This window comes from Puma concolor, chromosome E2 (assembly GCF_028749965.1).
Source record: "Puma concolor isolate L17-30 chromosome E2, mPumCon1.1.hap2, whole genome shotgun sequence".
Lineage (NCBI taxonomy): Eukaryota > Metazoa > Chordata > Mammalia > Carnivora > Felidae > Puma > Puma concolor.
Genome location: NC_141681.1, coordinates 34555357 through 34575480, shown reverse-complemented (window position 1 = coordinate 34575480; position 20124 = coordinate 34555357). Strand labels below are relative to the sequence as shown.

General features: G+C 40.2%; 1 protein-coding gene and 1 non-coding gene across 11 annotated transcripts in view; one reads left to right on the top strand and one right to left on the bottom strand.

Annotated features, from left to right (window-relative positions):
* The window catches only part of LOC147573482 (uncharacterized), an 86929-nt gene that overhangs the window by 31251 nt on the left and 35554 nt on the right, over positions 1–20124 (bottom strand). For 8 of the 10 annotated variants that reach the window (XR_015244816.1, XM_086689488.1, XM_086689489.1 and 5 more), the window contains exon 2: positions 16698–16764. Coding sequence is in view for 9 of the 10 variants with exons in the window: in XM_086689488.1 (XP_086545614.1) it covers positions 16698–16764 (67 nt within the window). In the remaining variant the exon portion in view is untranslated. Of the gene's footprint in view, positions 1–16697; positions 16765–19430; positions 19518–20124 lie in introns of those variants that run through there. The other 2 variants (XM_086689491.1, XM_086689495.1) reach the window with 1 other exon arrangement.
* Positions 10146–10354, top strand: LOC112857620 (small nucleolar RNA U3). Its single transcript, XR_003223346.1, has one exon. It is a non-coding gene; the product is annotated as a small nucleolar RNA U3 (small nucleolar RNA).

The window sequence follows — 20124 nt, the reverse complement described above, 5'->3', positions numbered from 1 at the left end:
CTCCTCCATGAACATATATGATTCCATTTAAATAATTTATATAAATTATATAATTCATATAAATTCCTGAAAAGTGCAAATTAATCTGTCGTGATAAAAGTGACAGATCAGTTGTTGCCAAGAGAAGGGGGACTTACAGCTGCAAATAAGGATACTTTGGGGGATGACAGTTGTGTTCATTATCTTGATTGTAGTTGCTGGTCTAACATCCACATGTCAAAACTCAAGTTGTACATTTAAAACTTTTTTTTTAATGTTTATTTTTGAGAAAGAGAAAGAGAAAGAGAGAGAGAGAGAGAGAGAGAGAATGCAAGTGGGGTAGGGGCAGAAAGAGAGGGAGACACAGAATCTAAAGCAGGCTCCAGGCTCTGAGCTGTCAACACAGAACCCGATGCGGGACTCGAACCTGCGAACCATGAGATCATGACCTGAGCTAAAGTCTGGTGCTTAACCATCTGAGCCACCCAGGTGCCCCTCAAGTTGTACATTTTAAATATGTGCAATGTATTATTATACATCACTATTATGCATCAATAGTCATATATCAATAAAGCTGAAAAAAATCCAAGCCTCTTTTCGGCTTCATTTTTTTCATTCTTTAACATCACTGTTTTTTTCCTCTCCTTCTTTTTTTAAGTTTACTTACTTATTTAGATGTTTATTTACTTTTGAAAGAGAGAGAGAGCAGGGGAGGGGCGGGGAAGGGGACAGAGGATGGAAAGCCAGCTCTGTGCTGATGCAAGGATTGAACCACCAGCTGTGAGATCAAGACCTGAGCCTAAGTCGAACGTTTAACTGACTGAGCCACCCAGGTGCCCTTATTTATTTATTTTTAAGTAATCCCTATGCCCAATGGGGGGCTCGAATTCACAACCCCAAGATCAAGAGTCGCACACCATTCCACCTGAGCCAGCCTGGCACCCCAACATCAGTGTGTTTTCAGTGTGTTTCAAGTTTTGGTGCTGGTCAGAAATCATGCAGATTCTGATGTCTTTATATGGAGAGAACTTTACACATCTATGGAAAGAGAATCTGTGGAAACACTTCCTCACTGTTTCAAATTAAATGTACATGTCACTCCCAAAGCCTCCAGGAATGCTGGTACGATTATTTTTAACTTGTTACTATTGTATCTCAATTACTTCAACTTATTAGACAGCTGATCTATTAAGTTCTCAGGGTAGGACCCACTGGGGATAAATTTTAAAATTAAAAAGATTTTTAAGAATCTACTCTTAGAAGTTCCATCATAATTTCAAATTTCACTGAAAACAATTTGAATTTTAACACTCCTCTGGAGAAATTTCAATCAAGCCTCCAGAAATAGGAAGAGAGTAGTACCATGGCACTGTCAAAGGACCCAAACCAAAAAAAGTCATAGGCTTCTTTTATGATAGTCTCAAAAGCAGAGTGAATACACAGCTAAACACAGCGTTACCTTGTGATTCAGCAATCACACCCAACTGATTTGAAAACGTATGTCCACACAAAAACCTCCACATGAATGTTTATAGCAGCTTTATTCATAACGGCCCAAAACTGGAAGCAACCAAGACGCCCTTCAATAGGTGAAACAGATAAGCAAACTGTGGCACATCCAGACAATGAGTATTATTAAGTGATCAAAAGAAAAGAGCTACCAAGCCACAAAAAGACTTGGATAAATCTTAAATGCATACTGCTAAGTGAAAGAAGCCAGTCTAAACAGGCTACATACTATATGGTTCCAATTATATGACACGCTGGAAAAGGAAAAACCATAGAGATGGGTGAAAGGATCAGTGGTTGCCGGAGGTTTGACAGCATGGAGTTGAATAGGTGAAGCACGGGGTTTTTTTCCAGGCAGTGAAATTATTCTGCATGATACAGTGATGGTGGATACGTGACACTATGCATTTGTCAAAACCCACTGAACTTCACAGCATAAAGAGTGAACCTTAATGTATGCAGATTTTAACAAATCATTTAGGAAGTCGAGAGGATCCCAGGATGGAATACAAAATGTGACAAAACAATTACAAATTGTCTATGAATGTATGAAACAACCTCACGGAGAGGAGGGAGGGAAAAGGTACAAGCTCACCTTTGTACAGCTTTGCAGAGAACCCAGTGGGATAGGATTTGGCCCACGGCTGTAGTTTCCAAACCTTGCTCTAAAGCCTAACGAGGCCCTCAAGTGGTAACTTTCAGAAGCCTGTGAAAGGAGGGCCATGTGATGTGGGATCCATGCCACAGGGAAGAAGGCCAGGCCCATGGCTTTGCCCGCATCTGGTCCAGAGTCGATGCCAAAGTCCTGACTCGGACTTAAAAGATTCCTAATGCCCAGCCCCCACCCTTCCGACCTAATTCTCTGTTTCCACCTCCACTCCTGGGGGGCTCCCCCCATGGCAACCAGCATGCCTTTTACCTGCTCGTTCCAGGAGGCCCTTGCCCCTTGCAGGTCCCTCTGTCTTACACACCCCCTCACCCCAAATACCCAATGGCTACTCCCTCACTTCCATCCAGGGCTTTGCCTGATTGTCACTGCCTCTGGTGGGGCCCCCCCTCACTTTCCCCACAACCTGTGCTCCCTGCCCCTCTGGCCCAGCTTCACTTTTCTCCATGTCACTCATACACACACACACACACACACACACACACACACACACACACACACGTTTTAAAAACAAACTTTATTTTTGTTTCTAGAACAGTTCCAGATTTTCAGAAAAATTATAAAGACGGTACTATGTAAGATAGTTCCCATATAACGTACATTGAGTTTCCCCTATTACTAACGTCTTACACTTGAGGTACATCTGTTATAACCAGTGAACCAATACTGATATGCTATTATTGAAAGAAGTCCATACTTTATTCTGATTTCCTCAGTTTTTACTACTGTCTTTTTTTCTGGTCTAGGATCCCATTCAGGATACCACATTCCATTTTGTCTTCAGGTCTCCCTAGGCTCCTCTTGGCTGGGCCAGTTTCTCAGACTTTCCTTGTTTTTGATGACCCAACAGTGTTGAGGAGCACTGGTCACATACTACATATTTTTACTTATTTGTGTCAACTCATCCCAAGCAGGAAGGTAAGCTTCTAGAAGACAGAGATTTTTATCTGTCTACCATTTCCCCAGCAATCGGAACAGAACTTGCCACATCATGAGTGTTTAATGAATAACTATAGAATGAATTTGCTAAAATGAATGATTTTTTAACTCTAAAACTCCACAGACCTTCAGGTTTCATAGAGCCCAACCCTTCTCATTTAGCACATGAAAACAATGAAGTCTTGAGGGGTTAGGTAACTTTCCAGTTACAGGAACCAGAACTAGAACGTCCTCGGCGTTTTGTGACCACCATACCCAGAAGCCAGGATCCATCAAACACTGTCGTCCAACACTTCAAGTTGCCCACAAGGAACCTGGGAGCCCATACTCATTCTCAGCAACCTCAACAGCTTTTTCTGAATAACAGTGTTTATTTGGGTCAACAACTTGAATATTTTATTGCATCTTTATATACATCCTTTCTATAAACATAAGTGAAAAAAATAAAAGGACAAAATGTTGACACCAGTAATCAAAAGTCATCTAGCAGGTGACAAACAGGAGTGAGATTTTTTAGGTCAAATCAGATACTTTTTAGGCTTTAAGTGATCACCTGAAACCAGCCCCAAGGGCTAAAAAACCCTATGAATGGTTGTGTGTAAATGGAGAGACATGAATACCCTGCCACATCAGATAGATGACTCTGTTTTTTTTTGTTTTTTTTTGTTTTTTTTGAGAGAGAGAGAGAGAGACAGCAAGCAGAGTTCAAGAAGGAGAATCTTAAGCAGGCTCTACACTCAGCTCAGAGCCCAACAGGGGGCTCGATCTCCCTACCCTGGGATCATGACCTGACCTGAAATCAAAAGTCAGATGCTCAACAGACTGAGCCACCCAAGCGCCCCTAGATGGTTCTGTTTTTAACTCAATCCTTCCTCTTTAGTATCTTTTCAGTTAAAGATATCAGGGATTCCCTACTCATTATACCTGTTTGGCAACCTTTCAACATGTGCTCAGGGACAACTAAATAAGAATCCAATTTCATTTATTGATAAGTAATTGCTGAGCACCTAAAATCTGCTAAGCATGAACTTCAAAATGTGTCCTTTCTCAATTCACCCAGAGCCCAGTAAATAGCATGCTCTAAATACTTACAGAACACTTTAGAAGGCTTCAATTCCTCAAATAAGAGAGTCCATCAATACTAACCCCACAGGCCTAAGGACAAGTTTACATAAGATTTAAAAATTCTAGCCTTCATGGGGTGCCTGGGTTGCTCAGTCAGTTAGGCATCTGACTCTTGGTTTTTTTGGCCTAGGTCATGGTCTCACGGTTTGTGAAATCGAGCCCGTGTTGGGCTTATAGCCTTCAAAAAAGCACACAACTAAGAAAACAATCAAAGTTACAAAGGCAACCCAGATCTTGAACTCAATTATACCATATACCATTTTTAAGAGGCATTCTTAGTGGGAATTAAGGACATTCCCAAAAAACAAACACAAATGGTAAAAACTGCTATAAACAGGTTTAAAAAAAATTTTTTTTAAGATTTTATTTTTAAGCAATCTCTGCACCAAACATGGGGCTCAAACTCACAACCCTGAGATCAGGAGTCACATGCTCCACTGACTGAGCTAGCCGGGTACCCTGAAAGTTTTAATTTTTTAAGGAAAAAAAACGAAGTGATTCAAAATTTTATCAGAAATGAACAATATGGGGGCGCCTGGGTGGCTCAGTCAGTTGAGCATCAGACTTCAGCTCAGGTCATCATCTTGCAGTTCATGGGTTCAAGCCCCACATCTGGCTCAGTGCAGACAGCTCACAGTCTGGAACCTGCTTCGGAATCTGTGTCTCCCTCTCTCTCTGCCCTTCCCCAGCTCGCACTCTGTCTTTCTCTCTCTCTCAAAAATATATAAACATTAAAAAAATTAAAAAAAAAAAGAAAGAAAAGAAATTAACAAAATGGAAAGTACTCAGTGCTTTCAGATTCCTCTTCCGTGGTAAAAAGAGCATGACCTTAAACTTCAAGAACTATCTATTGTACCGTCCCCTGCTCCACAAAACTCAAACACAATATGACAACTGGATATGTGACCTGAGTCTTCAGTAAGAATGTTACTTCCTCCAAGGTAAAACAATTTCAAAGTGCCACTTTAAACATTCAGTTTACTCTCTGTTGTGGGCTGAATTGTGTCCCCTGGTACCCATGACTATGACTTTATTTGAAAAGAGGGTCTTTGTAGATGTAATCCAGATGAGGTCATGCTGGATTAGGGTAGATCCTAATCCAAACACCAGTCTCATTGGGAAATTTGGACATAAAAGGAAAATTTGACACAAAGACCCAGGGAGAGAACACCATGTGACTACAGAGGCAGAGATTGGAATGATGCAGCTCCAAGCCAAGAAATGTCTAGCACTGACTACACTGGCCAGAAGCTAGAAGACAGGCATGGAACAGGTTCTCCCTCAGCGCCTCAAGAAGGAACCAACCCCACCGACACCTTGATTTCAGACTTCTGGCCTCCAGAACTGTGAGAGTAAATGTCTATCATCTTGAGCCACTTAGTTTGTGGTACTTTGTTATGGAGGTCTAGAAAACGAATCTGAATATACATATTCAGATTATACTAATGATGGGGGTGCCTGGGTGGCTCAGTTGGTTAAGCATCCAATTCTTGGGGTGCCTGGGTAGCTCAGTCGGTTGAGCGTCCGACTTCGGCCCAGGGCATGATCTCACAGTGTGTGAGTTCGAGCCCCACGTCGGGTTCTGTGCTGACAGCTCGGAGCCTGGAGCCTGCTTCGGATCTGTGTCTCCCTCTCTCTCTGACCCTCCCCTGCTCATGCTTTGTCTCTCTCTCTCTCAATAATAAATGAACGTTAAGAAAAAAAAAAAGCATCCAACTCTTGATTTGGGCTCAGGTCATGACCTCACAGTTCGTGAGATCAAGCCCCTTGTCAGGGTCCATGCTGCAGCATGGAGCCTGCTTGGGATTCTCTCTGCCTCTCCCTTGCTCATGCGTGCTCACTTGCTCTCTCAAAATTAAATAAATAAACATAAAAAAAAAAAAAAAGGAGAGAGATTACACTAATGAAGAAAATATCATCCCAAGACACTAAAAAATATTTCGGGAATACAAAATAGGGAATTTATCTTCATAAGCAATTTCTGATTTTATAACTTCTGATTTTGTAACTTTTCCAGGACTTCCCCAGGAAAAATCTAATCGCAACAGTTTTCAGATGGTTGGCAGTAAAGCCCAGGTTAGCTGAAAGGCCCCATGAGGTAATCCTGACTTTGGTAAAGGTCTGCATAGGTCTTCAGCTTTGCAGGTTCAGAAGCCAGATAGTCTCCCAAATCACACAGGTGTGATCAGGTCCAGGAAACAAGTTCACAACAATCCAACCCACAGATCCCAATTTCCAAGTTCAAGGACCAATTCATTAATTTTCAACATATCTTTCAGTGACCGGAACACTTAGACCTCCCTCACTCCTGATAACAAGTAACCAAAGAACTAAAATGGAAATCCAAAGACTGTTTGGCTAACATGTAATAAGGAGTCAGACATCCAATCTAGAACCTAGAACATTTGACTTCTTCCACCATAGAACATTTGACTTCCTCCCCCCGCCAATACAACACCTGCACAGAACAGTACAATCTTTATATCCACTATGCCATCTGTACCGGCTACACTCAGTAGGGTAGACAGAGACCTCTGTATTTTATAGGGAAGTAAACTAATGTTAAGGAAACAAAGAGGGCGGTTTATCCATTCATTCAACACATGCTAACAAAACCCAATGTAACAAGGTAAACAGTAGGCAGCACTTAACTCCAATATCCTGACCCTCAGTCAAATGCTCTCTTCACTACATACCAGTCACTTCTGGAATGTACCTCCCCAGCAATGCACTCATATCTGCCAGATCATGTGTCTCTCTTCCTTAGAATATGCTGCATAAACATGGAAAAATTACTTCTAGTGCTTTTACTCTTCTATATATTCCATGTAAATCCCAATATATTGACATATTACCAATAAACAAAACATATTACATGTTAGATATGTAAGATCTCTTACATATCATACAGGTAACATATAAGATAGTTCACATACACACATAGTGTCAAAGATTTCACTTTAAGCTTTTTCTTTTTAAAGTTTATTTTGATAGAGAGAGAAAGAGAGAGAACACACACACATGGGAGAGAGAGAGGGAGAGGAAAAAAAATCCCAAATAGGCTCCGCACCATCAGCAAGGAGCCCAATGGGGGGGCTCCAACTCACAAACCATGAGATTATGACTTGAGCCAAAGTTGGACACTTAACCAACTGAGCCACTCAGGCACCCCCACTTTAAGCTTTTTCCAATAAGCCTTTGTAAATAAAATGTACTAGACCCATCCCATCCTTCTTTAATAACTGAAATAGTTTTTCATCATTTGTCTGTTTCTTGGCTACTCAAGGTCAATTATGACCACCACTACTGTATTTTTCTCAAATGTAAAACTTGCACTTTTTCATATCTGAAATTAGGGAACCTTCTTACAATAATATATACATTTAATGTTGTGCATTTTCCTTTTAAAAGGGACTATAAAGGGGCACCTGGGTGGCTCAGTCGGTTAAGCATCCGACTGTAGCTCAGGTCACGATCTTGTGGTACACGGTTTGTGAGTTTGAGCCCAGCATTGGGCTCTGTACTGACAGCTCAGAGGCTGAAGCCTGCTTGGGATACTGTATCTCCCTCTATCTGCCCCTCTTCCATTTGCATTCTGTCCCTTTCTCTCTCTCAAAAATAAATAAACATTAAAAAATTTTTTTAATTAAAAGGGACTCTAAAGATGAATGATTTTTCTTTCCAATTGCAACCATATCTGAGAATAACCAAACTGTTTACAAGGGGGTATTATATGAGTAGTCCACCTAATAAATAATGAGAGAATAATCAAATAATAAATTATCAAACATCCTGCAACAACCAGTAAATGAATGGACACAGATAAAAATCAATGGTTGCTGGGGTGTCTGCATGGCTCGGTCAGTTGAGGGCCTGACTCTTGGTTTCGGCTCGGGTCACAGTCTCTCAGTTCATGAGTTCAAGCCCCGCGTTGGGCTCAGCACTGACAGTATAGAGCCTGCTTGGGATTCTCTCTCTCCCCTTCTCTCTACCCTTTCCTTGATTGTGCTCTCTTTCTCTCTCAAAATAAATAAAATGAACTTTAAAAGTTAAAAAAAAAAAAATTTTTTTTAAATCAATGGTTGCTAACAACATATATAGGACAATTAGGCATTAGGTTCTTTTCAATAGAAGTGTATATCACCTATGGAATTATGTTGCCAAAAAAGAACCTGAATCCTGTCACACATCTATATCTGCCTATAATTTACAGGAAATACAAGAGGCACAAAGACAAGTTAAACGACACCATAAGAGGCAACTGGCATAGCCTGTGGAAAACCCTAGAAAACAAAGGACCTGCTTCTTCAATAACAACAAAATATTAGAAAAAAAAAAAAAAAGATGAGGGAACGTATAGACTTAAGAATTAAGAGGCATCAACCACTATAGAACACTCAACCCAACAATAGCAGAATATGCATTTTTCAAGTACACGTTGAATATTCTTAAGGATATACCATGTTAGGTCACAAAACAAGTCTTAATAAATTTAAAAACATGGAGATCAGGGACACCTGGGTGGCTCAGTCGGTTAAGCAACTGACTCCGGCTCAGGTCATGATCTCACGGTTTGTGAGTTCGAGCTCCACGTGGCGCTCTATGCTGACAGCTCAGAGTCTGGAGCCTGCTTCAGATTCTGTGTCTCCCTCTCTCTCTGTTCCTCCCCTGCTTGTTCTCTGTCTCTGTCTCTCAAAAATAAATGTTAAGAAAAAATTTAAATAAATAAATAAATAGAAAATAAAAACATGGAGATCATACAAAGTATCTTGTACTGATCACAACAGAATGAAACCAGACATCAATAGCTGAAGAAAAACTGAAAAATCCATAAAAATGGGGAAATTCCCCCCCACTTTTAAACACCAAAGGGTCAAAGAAACTACAGTGAAAATCAGAAAATACCTGAGACAAATGAAGATGAAAACACAACATAGCAAAACTTCTGAAATGCAGTGAAAGTAATGCTAAGAGAAAAAAGGAGAGCTGTAAACATTTACATTTAAAAAGATCTCAAGGGGCGCCTGGGTGGCGCAGTCGGTTAAGCGTCTGACTTCAGCCAGGTCACGATCTCGCGGTCCGTGAGTTCGAGCCCCGCGTCGGGCTCTGGGCTGATGGCTCGAAGCCTGGAGCCTGTTTCCGATTCTGTGTCTCCCTCTCTCTCTGCCCCTCCCCCGTTCATGCTCTGTCTCTCTCTGTCCCAAAAATAAACGTTGAAAAAAAAAAATTTTTAAAAAGATCTCAAATCAACAACCTAACTTTACCACTTAAGAACTAGAAAAAGAAGGGGCACCTAGGTGGCTCAGTCAGTTAGTATCCCACTCTTGATTTCAGATCAGGTCATGACCTTATGGTTCGTGAGTTTGAGCCCCATATCAGGTTCTGGGCTCCCAGCATGGAGCCTGCTTGGAATTCTCTCTCTCTCTCTCTCTCTCTCTCTCTCTCTCTCTCTCTCTCTGTCTCTCTGTCTCTCAAAATAAATATTAAAAAAAAAAAAGGAACTAGAAAAAAGAACAAATAACCCAAAGCTAGGAGGAAGGAAATAATAAAGATTAGATCAGAGATAAATAAAATAAAGACTAGAAAAACAATTGAGAAAAAAAAACTCAATAAAACCAAGAATTGGTTCTTTGAAAAGATCAACAAAATTAATAAGCCTTTAGCTAAAAGACAAAAAAGAAACAACATAAATAACTAAAATCAGATATAAAAGAGAGGACACTACTACCAGTTTTACATTTAAAAAAAAAAAAGGATTATAAGAGAGCACTATGAGCAATTATATACCACAAATGGATAACCTAGAAGAACTGGACAAATTCCTAGAAACGCACAACCTACCAAGACTGAATCATGAACAAATAAAAAATCTGAAAAGACATGTAATGAGCAAGAAGACTGAATCATTAATTTAAAACCTCCACAAAAGACTATACTTTCAGGGATCATTCCTAGAATTTGTTACTACAGAAGTTTCTCTGAATGTGTAGAGTACCCAAAACCATGAGAAGGAGGTATAGCATTCTCTCCTGAGGATGAAGGTGGCTCTGGGGGTTGCTTCTGCAGCTGTCTTTTGCTGTTGATGATCATTCTTCTCTTCCTTTGGGAGAGCAAGAGGGAGAAAACAAAAACAAACAAACAAAAAACTCCCATAAAGAAGAGCCCAAAACCAGAGGGCTTCACCAGTGAATTCCACCAAAGCTTTAAAGAATTAACACAGATCTTTCTCAAACTCTTCCAAAAAATTGAAGAGCAGGGAACAATTTCTCACTCATTCTATAAAGCCAGCATTACCCTGATACCAAAACCAGATAAAGACACTACAGCTATAAATCAATGTCCTTTATAAACACTGATGGAAAAATCTTCAAAAAAATATTAACAAGCAGGATTAAAATGATTATATACAGAACATTAAAATGATTATACACTGGGGCACCTGGGTGGCTCAGTCGGTTAAGTGTCCGACTTCAGCTCAAGTCATGATCTCACAGCTCATGAGTTCGAGCCCCGTGTCGGGCTCTGTGCTGACAGCTCAGAGCCTGGAGCCTGCTTCAGATTCAGAGACACAGATTCTGTGTGTCTCTCTCTCTGCCCCTCCCCTGCTCACATTCTGTCTCTCTCTCTCTCTCTCTCTCTCAAAAATAAACATTAAAAAAATTTTTTTTAATAAATAAAATGATTATATACCATAACCTCAATGCAAGGATGGTTCAACATATGAAAATCTATCAGTGTGATACTCTGCACTAACAGAATGAAGGAAAAATTCACATGATCGTCTCAACTGATGAAGAAAGCATTTTGACAAAATTCAACACTCTTTTATAATTAAAAACAAAGAAACCACTCTACAAACTAGGAATACAAGAAAACAACCTCAACATAATAAAGGTTATACAGAAAGAGACCAAAGCTAATATGTTTAATGGTAAGATTGTAGGCTTTCCCTCTAAGGTCAGGAACAAGACAAAGAGGTCCACTCTCACCATCTCTTCCCAGTATAAGACTGCAAGTCCTAGTCACAACAATTAAGCAAGAGAAAGAAATAAAAGGCACCCAAATAGGAAAAGAAGAAGTAAAATTATTTCTGTTAATGGAATGATGTTATATATGTAGGGAAAACCCTATAAAGATTGCACCAAAAATAACTTAAAAAACCTGTTAGACGGGGTGCCTAGGTGGTTCAGTCAGTTGAGCGTCTGACTCTTGATTTCAACTTAGGTAATGATCTCACCTGTGAGAACTAATAAATTAAGCTAAATTCCAAGACACAAAATCAACTTGCAAAAACTAGTTGCAATTCTATATACTAACAATTAACAATATGAGAGGAAATTAAGAGAACAATTCCATTTACAATATCAACAAAAAGAATAGACTACTTAGGAATAAACTTCAACAAGGAGGTAAAAGACTTGTACACTGAAAACTATGAAGTATTTTTGAAAGAAATTAAAGAAGACACCAATAGGAAAGATATCCCATGTTAATTTATTGGAATATTTAGTATTATTAAGATGTCAATACTACCTGAAGCAATCTACAGATTCAAAGCAATTCCTACCAAAATCCCAACGACTTTTTTTTTTTTTTTTTTTTTCCTCTGTTTTTTATTTATTTTTGGGACAGAGAGAGACAGAGCATGAACGGGGGAGGGGCAGAGAGAGAGGGAGACACAGAATCGGAAACAGGCTCCAGGCTCCGAGCCATCAGCCCAGAGCCCGACGCGGGGCTCGAACTCACGGACCGCGAGATCGTGACCTGGCTGAAGTCGGACGCTCAACCGACTGCGCCACCCAGGCGCCCCCCCAACGACTTTTTATAGATGAAAATTCCATCCTAAAATTCATATGGAATTCCAAGGGACCCAAAACAACCAAAATAATCTTGAACCAAGTTGGAAGTTTCACACTTCCTGATTTCAAAACTTATTACAAAGCACTGTAATAAAAACAATGTGATACTGGCATAGAAATAGACATGTAGACCAAAAGAACAGAACAGAAAGCCTAGTAATATACCCTCACATGTAAGGCTTAGATAATTTTTAGAAAGTGCTAAGACCATTCAATGGGAAAAGGACAGTCTTTTCAACAAATTGTGCTGGGAAAACTAGCATCCATATACAAGAGAATGAAGTTGGACCCTTTGATCTTACACCATATACAAAAATTAACTCAAGGTGCATCAAAGATTTATTCATTTTTTAAAAATTTAAGTTTATTTACTTATTTTTGAGAGAGAGACAGAGAGAGCGAGAAGGGGAAGGCAGAAAGAGAGGGAGAGAAAGAATCCCAAGCAGGCTCCACACTATCAGCATGGAGCCCAATGTGGGACTCAAACTCAGGAACCGTGAGATCATAACCTGAGCTGAAACCAGGAGTCGGAGGCTTAACCGACTGAGCCACCCAGATGCCCCAAAGTGGATCAAAGATTTAAATATAAGACCTGAAGCTATAAAACTCTCAGAGGGAAAGCTTTATGTCACTGGATTTGGCAATGATTTCTTGCATGTGATACTAAAAGCAAGGATGACAAAAGAAAAAAAGATAAATTAGATTATACCAAAATAAAAAAAACTTGTGCAAATAAAAAAAAAACCTGTGCAAACACGGTGAAAAGGCAACACACAAAATGGAAGAAAATATCTACAAATCATATATCCAATAAGGGATTTATATGCTGAATATATAAAGAAATCCTACAACCCAACAACAAAAAACAAATAACCCAATCCAAAAATGGGCAAAGGACCTGAATAGACATTACTCCAACAATATATACAAATAGGCAATCAGCACCTGAAAAAGACAATTTCACTAATCATCAAAGAAATGCAAATCAAAACCACAATAAGGTGCACCTGTCTGGATAGTTCAGTAGAACATGCGAATCTTTATCTCCGGGTTGTGAGTTCAAGCCCCACATTGGGCACAGAGCTTACTTACACACACACACACACACACACACACCCATGATATCACTTCATATCCTTTAAGATGGCTACTATCAAAAAAACAGAAACTAGTATTAGCGAGGTTGTGGAGCAGTTGGAACCTTTGTGTACTGTTGGCGGGATTATGAAATGGTGCAAGAGCTAATAGGAAAATAGTCTGGCAGCTCTTCAAAAAATTAAAATTAGAACTACCATATGATCCAGAAATCCCACTTCTGAGTATATATCCAAAAGAACTGCAATATCTCTCTAAGAGATATTTGCACATTCATGTGCATTGCAGCATTATTCATAATTAGCAAGAAGTGGAAGCAATCCAAATGTCCATCAGTGGAAGAATGGAGAACTTAACATACCATATTTGTTAGTTCTCCAGAAAAACACAACCAATAGGATGTATACCTAGAGATTTATCATAAAGAATTAGTTCATTTGACTACAGCAGCTGGCACATCTAAAATCTGCAGGATAGACTGGCAGGGTAGAGACCCAAGAGGGCCAGTGTTCCAGTTTGAGTCTGAAGGCAGTGTGCTGAAGAACCAGCTAGAAGTGATGTGGTAAATGAAGTCCAAAGGCAGTCTTTTGGAGAATTCTCAATTGCTAAAGAAGGTGGATCTTCTTTATTCTATCATTCATATCATTCTATATTAACTTATTGGATGAGGCCATTCACATTTTGGAGGGCTCCTTATTCAGAGCCCACCAATTTAAATGTTAATCTCATCCGAAATCACACTCACAGAAGTATCCAGAATAATGTCTGACCAAATATCTGGGCACCCCATGATAATGTCTGATCAAATATCTGGGCACCCCATGATCCAGCCAAGTTAATATACAAAATTAACCCTCACACATACGCTGCTTTAAAAGGAAGGAAATCCTGTCATATGCTACAACATGGATGAATCTTGAGGACCTTATACTAAGTGAAATAAGTCGGTCCCAAAAGTACAAATATTATATGATTTCACTTATATGAGGTAACTAAATGTAGAGTAAATGTCTGACATTAAACTTCTGATTGCCAAGGTACCCATTTTAAAAGATAGCCATCTTGAATAAACATATTGCCAGGTATATGACACAGACACTAGGTAAAACAATCAGATTAGGAACTAGGTCACCCACACCCATTTAGTTCCCCTTACAGAAAGTCCTGGATGACTTAGATAACTGACCGCTTGAGTGACCCTGCTTCCACTTTCCCATGCCCTAATTTCCGCTCTTGTGTTTCAAATTAGCCAACAATGAGTGACCCCCACAAATCGCCAGACATTCCACCCTTGGACTTTAATAAAATCATAGCCCCAGCTCCCCTCTCTATCCCTCTCTCTAATTGCAACCTCACTTGTACCATGTACCCTCCAAGACTTGTGAGTAATAAATTCTGTTCCTCAAATTCCCTAATTATTTTTGAAGTGCATCCTGCAGTCATAAGAACCACAAGGATTAGTCCAGTCACATCACTGGCCCCTGTGGGGGAAATATCAGTGGGGCTCACTGCGGTTAAGACAGGCCCAGGCAACTGCCTCAGGCATGCCTAGCTGAGAGCATCACCATCAATAGGTTGGGCAGGACTCAACACCAGAGTAGTCAAATTTATAGAAATAGCAAGAATGATGGTTATTTAAGGCTGGGGGAGAGGCGCCTGGGTGGCTCAGTTGATTGAGTGTCTGAATCTTGATTTTGGCTCAGGTCATGATCTCACAGTGGTAGGACTGAGCCCCAACACAAGCTCCTTACTGGGCGTGGAGCCTGTTTGGGATTCTCTCTCTCCCTATCTCTCTGCCCTTCCCCTGTTTGCATGCATGCTCTCGCTCTCTCTCTCTCTAAAATACATGCATACATACATACATTTTTAAAAAATAAAAAAAATAAAAGGTACTGTTTAAATTCTGTAGGATGAAGAAGTTCTGGAGATCTGTTTCATGGCAATGCACATATACTTAGCACTACTGAATTTTATACTTAAAAATGGCTGAGATGGTATAAATTTTTTAAAAAGGACATTCTGATCGGGCTAGGGGGAGGGGAAGTGGGGAGTAAGTGTTTCACAGGGACAGAGATTCAGTCTGGGACAATGAAAAAGTTCTGGAGATGAATGCTAATGATGGTTGCACAACTATGTGAACATAGTACTACTAAACTATAATCTAAAAAATGGTTAAAATGGTAATTTTTATGATATATATATATACACATGGAATATATATATAAATAATATAACTTACAAGTAATATATAAAAATAACAGTGCAGGGGGAAAAAAAGTACAAAGATTTGATGGTATCTGTTTTGGTGATTACAGAGATAAAATGTTGAGTATACAATGAAGTTTGCAAACTACCCTCAAATATTTAAAAATTGAGAGGTTGGGGGTGCTTGGGTGGCTCAGAAGGTTGAGCATCCAACTTCAGCCAGGTCACGATCTCGTGGTTCGTGGGTTGAGCCCCGCATCGGGCTCTGTGCTGTCAGCTCAGAGCCTGGAGCCTGCTTTAGATTCTGTGTCTCCCTTTGGGGCGCCTGGGTGGCGCAGTCGGTTAAGCGCCCGACTTCAGCCAGGTCGCGATCTCGCGGTCCGTGAGTTCGAGCCCCGCGTCGGGCTCTGGGCTGATGGCTCAGAGCCTGGAGCCTGTTTCTGATTCTGTGTCTCCCTCTCTCTCTGCCCCTCCCCCGTTCATGCTCTGTCTCTCTCTGTCCCAAAAAAATAAATAAACGTTAAAAAAAAAAAAAAAAAATTTTAGATTCTGTGTCTCCCTCTCTCTCTGCCCCTGCCCCACTCACTCACTCTCTCTCTCTCAAAAAATGAATAAACGTTAAAAAAAATTTTTTTTTAAATCAAGAAGTTAGCTTGTTTACAGATTTTTCTAACAATATAACAAAAAGCCTAAAGAACATATACTGAGTGGCAAATGCTCAGGGTTGGGGCACCAACCCCATAGAAAACCACAGAAAATTTGCACTTCTTTGTGTTTTGCATTTCAGTGTTGTCTGAATATTTAAAAACAAATTTACTGTACTTCCAAGGAGTCTGTATTCCAAAATTAAAAGCTGGAAAAAAAAATTACTACTAGGAGTAGTAATTACTACTACTAAATTACTAGAAGTAAATTGCTACTAGAAAATTTAAAAGAACATCATTTTTTAAATTATATAAACTAAAATTAAAGTTGGGGCGCCTGGGTGGCTCAGTTGGTTAAGCGGCCGACTTTGGCTCAGGTCATGATCTCGTGGTCCGTGAGTTCGAGCCCCGCATTGGGCTCTGTGCTGACAGGTCAGAACCTGGAGCCTGTTTCAGATTCTGTGTCTCCCTCTCTCTGACCCTCCCCTGTTCATGCTCTGTCTCTCCCTGTCTCAAAAATAAATAAAAAACGTTAAAAAAAAATTTAAAGTAAAATCAACAACAATCACCAAAATTAAACCTTCATATCTGGATTATGTCTTCCTATAATTTTGCTATTTTACTCTGAGAACATCTAAAGACCAATACACATATTTTAAGAATATTTCACTTTACCTTTTAGCTACTGAAGATGTTCCATATTGTCTTCTGCGACGCCTGGCCACTGAAGACATCTTAAGTCCTAGAAAGATAAATTGCTTTTTTTTAGGAATAAATTAGAAAACCATTCGCACAGTATCACTAGCACTGTGAAACTTTTTTTTTTTTTTAATTTTTTTTTTTCAACGTTTATTTATTTTTGGGACAGAGAGAGACAGAGCATGAACGGGGGAGGGGCAGAGAGAGAGGGAGACACAGAATCGGAAACAGGCTCCAGGCTCTGAGCCATCAGCCCAGAGCCCAACGCGGGGCTCGAACTCACGGACCGCGAGATCGTGACCTGGCTGAAGTCGGACGCTTAACCGACTGCGCCACCCAGGCGCCCCTAGCACTGTGAAACTTTTACAAGCAGCAATGCTTGCCTCTAACCCCCACCCTGCAATCCCATCATACCAATTTTCAAGCAAACACAACAATGAAGACCAGCTAATCACAACCCTGAGATGCCCTCCCAACTCTATTTCTCTGCTAAAGAAAATGTCTAAGTCAATGCAAAATCTAGAGATGATGCAGGAAGCACTGGCAGAAAGCCTCATGGGTTGGAAAAAAGGGAAAGAGGGAAGTGATGAGGGAAACAAAGGCAAGAGAAATGTAGCTTAAATTAAATCTCCTTACAGCTTGCAGCCCACTGACACCTGAAACACGCAGAGCATGACCTTGCTGCCAAGCAACTCATGGCTGCCTTACTTCCTTGATGTTTTTGTTTTATTAAAGACTAAAAGTAACCTTATCTTAACAGTAGCTTAACCTTATCTTAACAGCACCCCTAAAAGTCTTGAAAGGTTTATTTTCAAATTCCTTAGAGACTTACATTCTCCCTAACCCCCACTAACTTAGAAGTATATACCCGGTCACTCTTCACAACGCCAGTGCAGCTCTTTCTGCCCACGGGTCCTGTCCCCATACTTTAATAAAATCACCTTTTTGCACCAAAGATGTCTCAAGAGTTCTTTGTTCTTGGGCCGTCTGCTCAAGAACCCCATTGGTAAGTATGAACTAAAATTCACGGTGGCAATGTGTAATGAAACAAACAAACAAATATGAATTTTATTTCACTGATTTCAGTTCCACTTTGGTGTCCCCTCTTCCTTTAGAACCACGTGCTGCTTGGTAAGGAGACATGGCAAAGCCAAAACACACTGTCCAAGGCCAAATTTGGGGCCAGCAAGGATGGCTTCCTTTTCCTTAACAAATTGATTTGTGCATTTGTCTACCTCCAAAAAGATGCTGAGATGTCTATGACTAAAAGGGAGAACCAGTAAAGCATTAAAATAAAGAGGAAGGAGCAGCACCAAAATAAGGAATTTTTCCATTATTTTAAGTGATATAATTCATACACCATAAAATCTCCCCCCCTCTTTTTTTTTGAGAGACAGAAAGAGTCTGCATGCACTTGTGCGAGCAAGGGAGGTGCAAAGGGAGTGGGAGAGAGGGAGAGAGAGAGAGAGAGAGACAGAGACAGAGAGAAAGAGAGAGAATCTAATAAGCCAGGTCCACACTGAGTGCAGAGCCCCACACAGGGCTCCATCTCACGTTCATGAGATCATGACCTGAGCCAAATGTATGAGTTGGATGCTTAACACACTGAGCCACCTAGGCACCACTAAAATTCACCCTTGTAAAGGTAAATTTTAGGGGTGCCTAGGTGGCTCAGTCAGCTAAATATCTGACTTCCACTCAGGTCATGATCTTGCAGTTTGTGGGTTCGAGCCCCTTGTTGGGATCTGTGCTGACAGCTCAGAACCTGGAGCCTGCTTCAGATTCTATGTCTCCCTCTCTCTCTGCCCCTCCCCCATTCACGCTGGCTCTGTCTCTCTCTCCCTCTCAAAAAAACATTAAAAAACATTTTTTTTTAATTTTTAAATAAAGGTAAATTGTACATTATGTGTTTTTTTAGTACATTCACAAAGTAATTCCAGAACATTTTCATCACTGGCCCCCTCCCCCAAATTCCAATAGTCACTCTCTATGCTCCCCTCCTCCCCACCTCTGACAATCACTAGTGTACCTTCAGTCTCTTTGGAATTGTGTATCAGACATTTTATATAAATGGAATGTCCTCTTTTGTGTCTGGCTTCTTTCATTTAGCATACTTTGGAATGTTGTGGGATGCTTCAGTATTTGTTCCTTTTTATGGGTGAATAATATTCCAGTGTGTGGATATACCAGTGTCCATTCATTCACCACCTGATGGTCATTTGAGTTGTTTCCACTTTTTGGCTATTATGAACAATGCTGCTAGGAACATTTGTGTAACAGTTTTCGGTGAACATGTACTCAGTTCCCTTGGGTATACACTTAGGAGTGGAATTGTTGAATGATATGGTAATTACGTTTAACTTTTTAAGGAACTGCCAGACTGCTTGCCACATATGCTATACCATTTTAAATTTTCAGCAGCAATACATGAGGGTTTCAATTTCTCTCCAACCTTGCCAACACTTCATATGAATCTTAAGTAGCAGTCTTCAAATTGGGTACATGGACCTGGGGATAAGAAGACCTTCCGTGGGGATCATGACTTTGAGCATGATGGATATTCTGAAGACAATTTCAGACCCTCTGCTTCCATAAGAGCTCTTTCCCACATATACTTGATCTAGCAGGCTGAGAAAATGCCTATGACCTCCTTCCCCCCTCTTGCTCAATCACCCTATGCACTGCACAAAAGAAGGACCAATTACTCACCACCCAGAATCTCCTTTGATCCAGTGCATCACCCCAGTGTGAAAACTTCAGAATGAGATTAAGGTAAATGGAGAAGTCAGAACAATGCAAAGAATTTCAACAAGAGACACTAAAGGAAACAGAGCCTTATTTCATCCAATTCCCAGCATGGCTCTAAGTATTGTCCATCCTAGGAGAGTGGAATGTTCAACACAGGGATGGACCCTAAAATGTTTGATTACACCATAGCCAGTAATCAACTAATATGGATCACAGACCTAAATGAAAGAGCCAAAAGTATAAAACTCTTGGAAGAAAACATAGGAGTAAATATTCACAACCTTGGGTTAGAGAAAGATTTCTTAGATATGGCACTAAAAGCACAAGCATAAAAAAGTTAGGAGTGCCTGGCTGGCTCAGTCAGTAGAGCATATGACTCTTGATCTCAGGGTTGTGAGTTCAAGCCTCACACTGGATGTGGAGTCTACCTAAAAAAAAAAAAAAAAGAAAAAGAAAAAAAATTGATAAGCTGGATTTTATAAAAATTGTAAAATTTGTGAAAAGACACCATTAAAAACATATTTACAAATCTCATCTCTGATAAGGGTGTCTGGGTGGCTCAGTCAGTTAATCCTCTGACTTCGGCTCAGGTCATGATCTCAACGTTTATGAGCTCAAGCCCCGCGTTGGGCTATCTGCTGTCAGCACAGAGCCC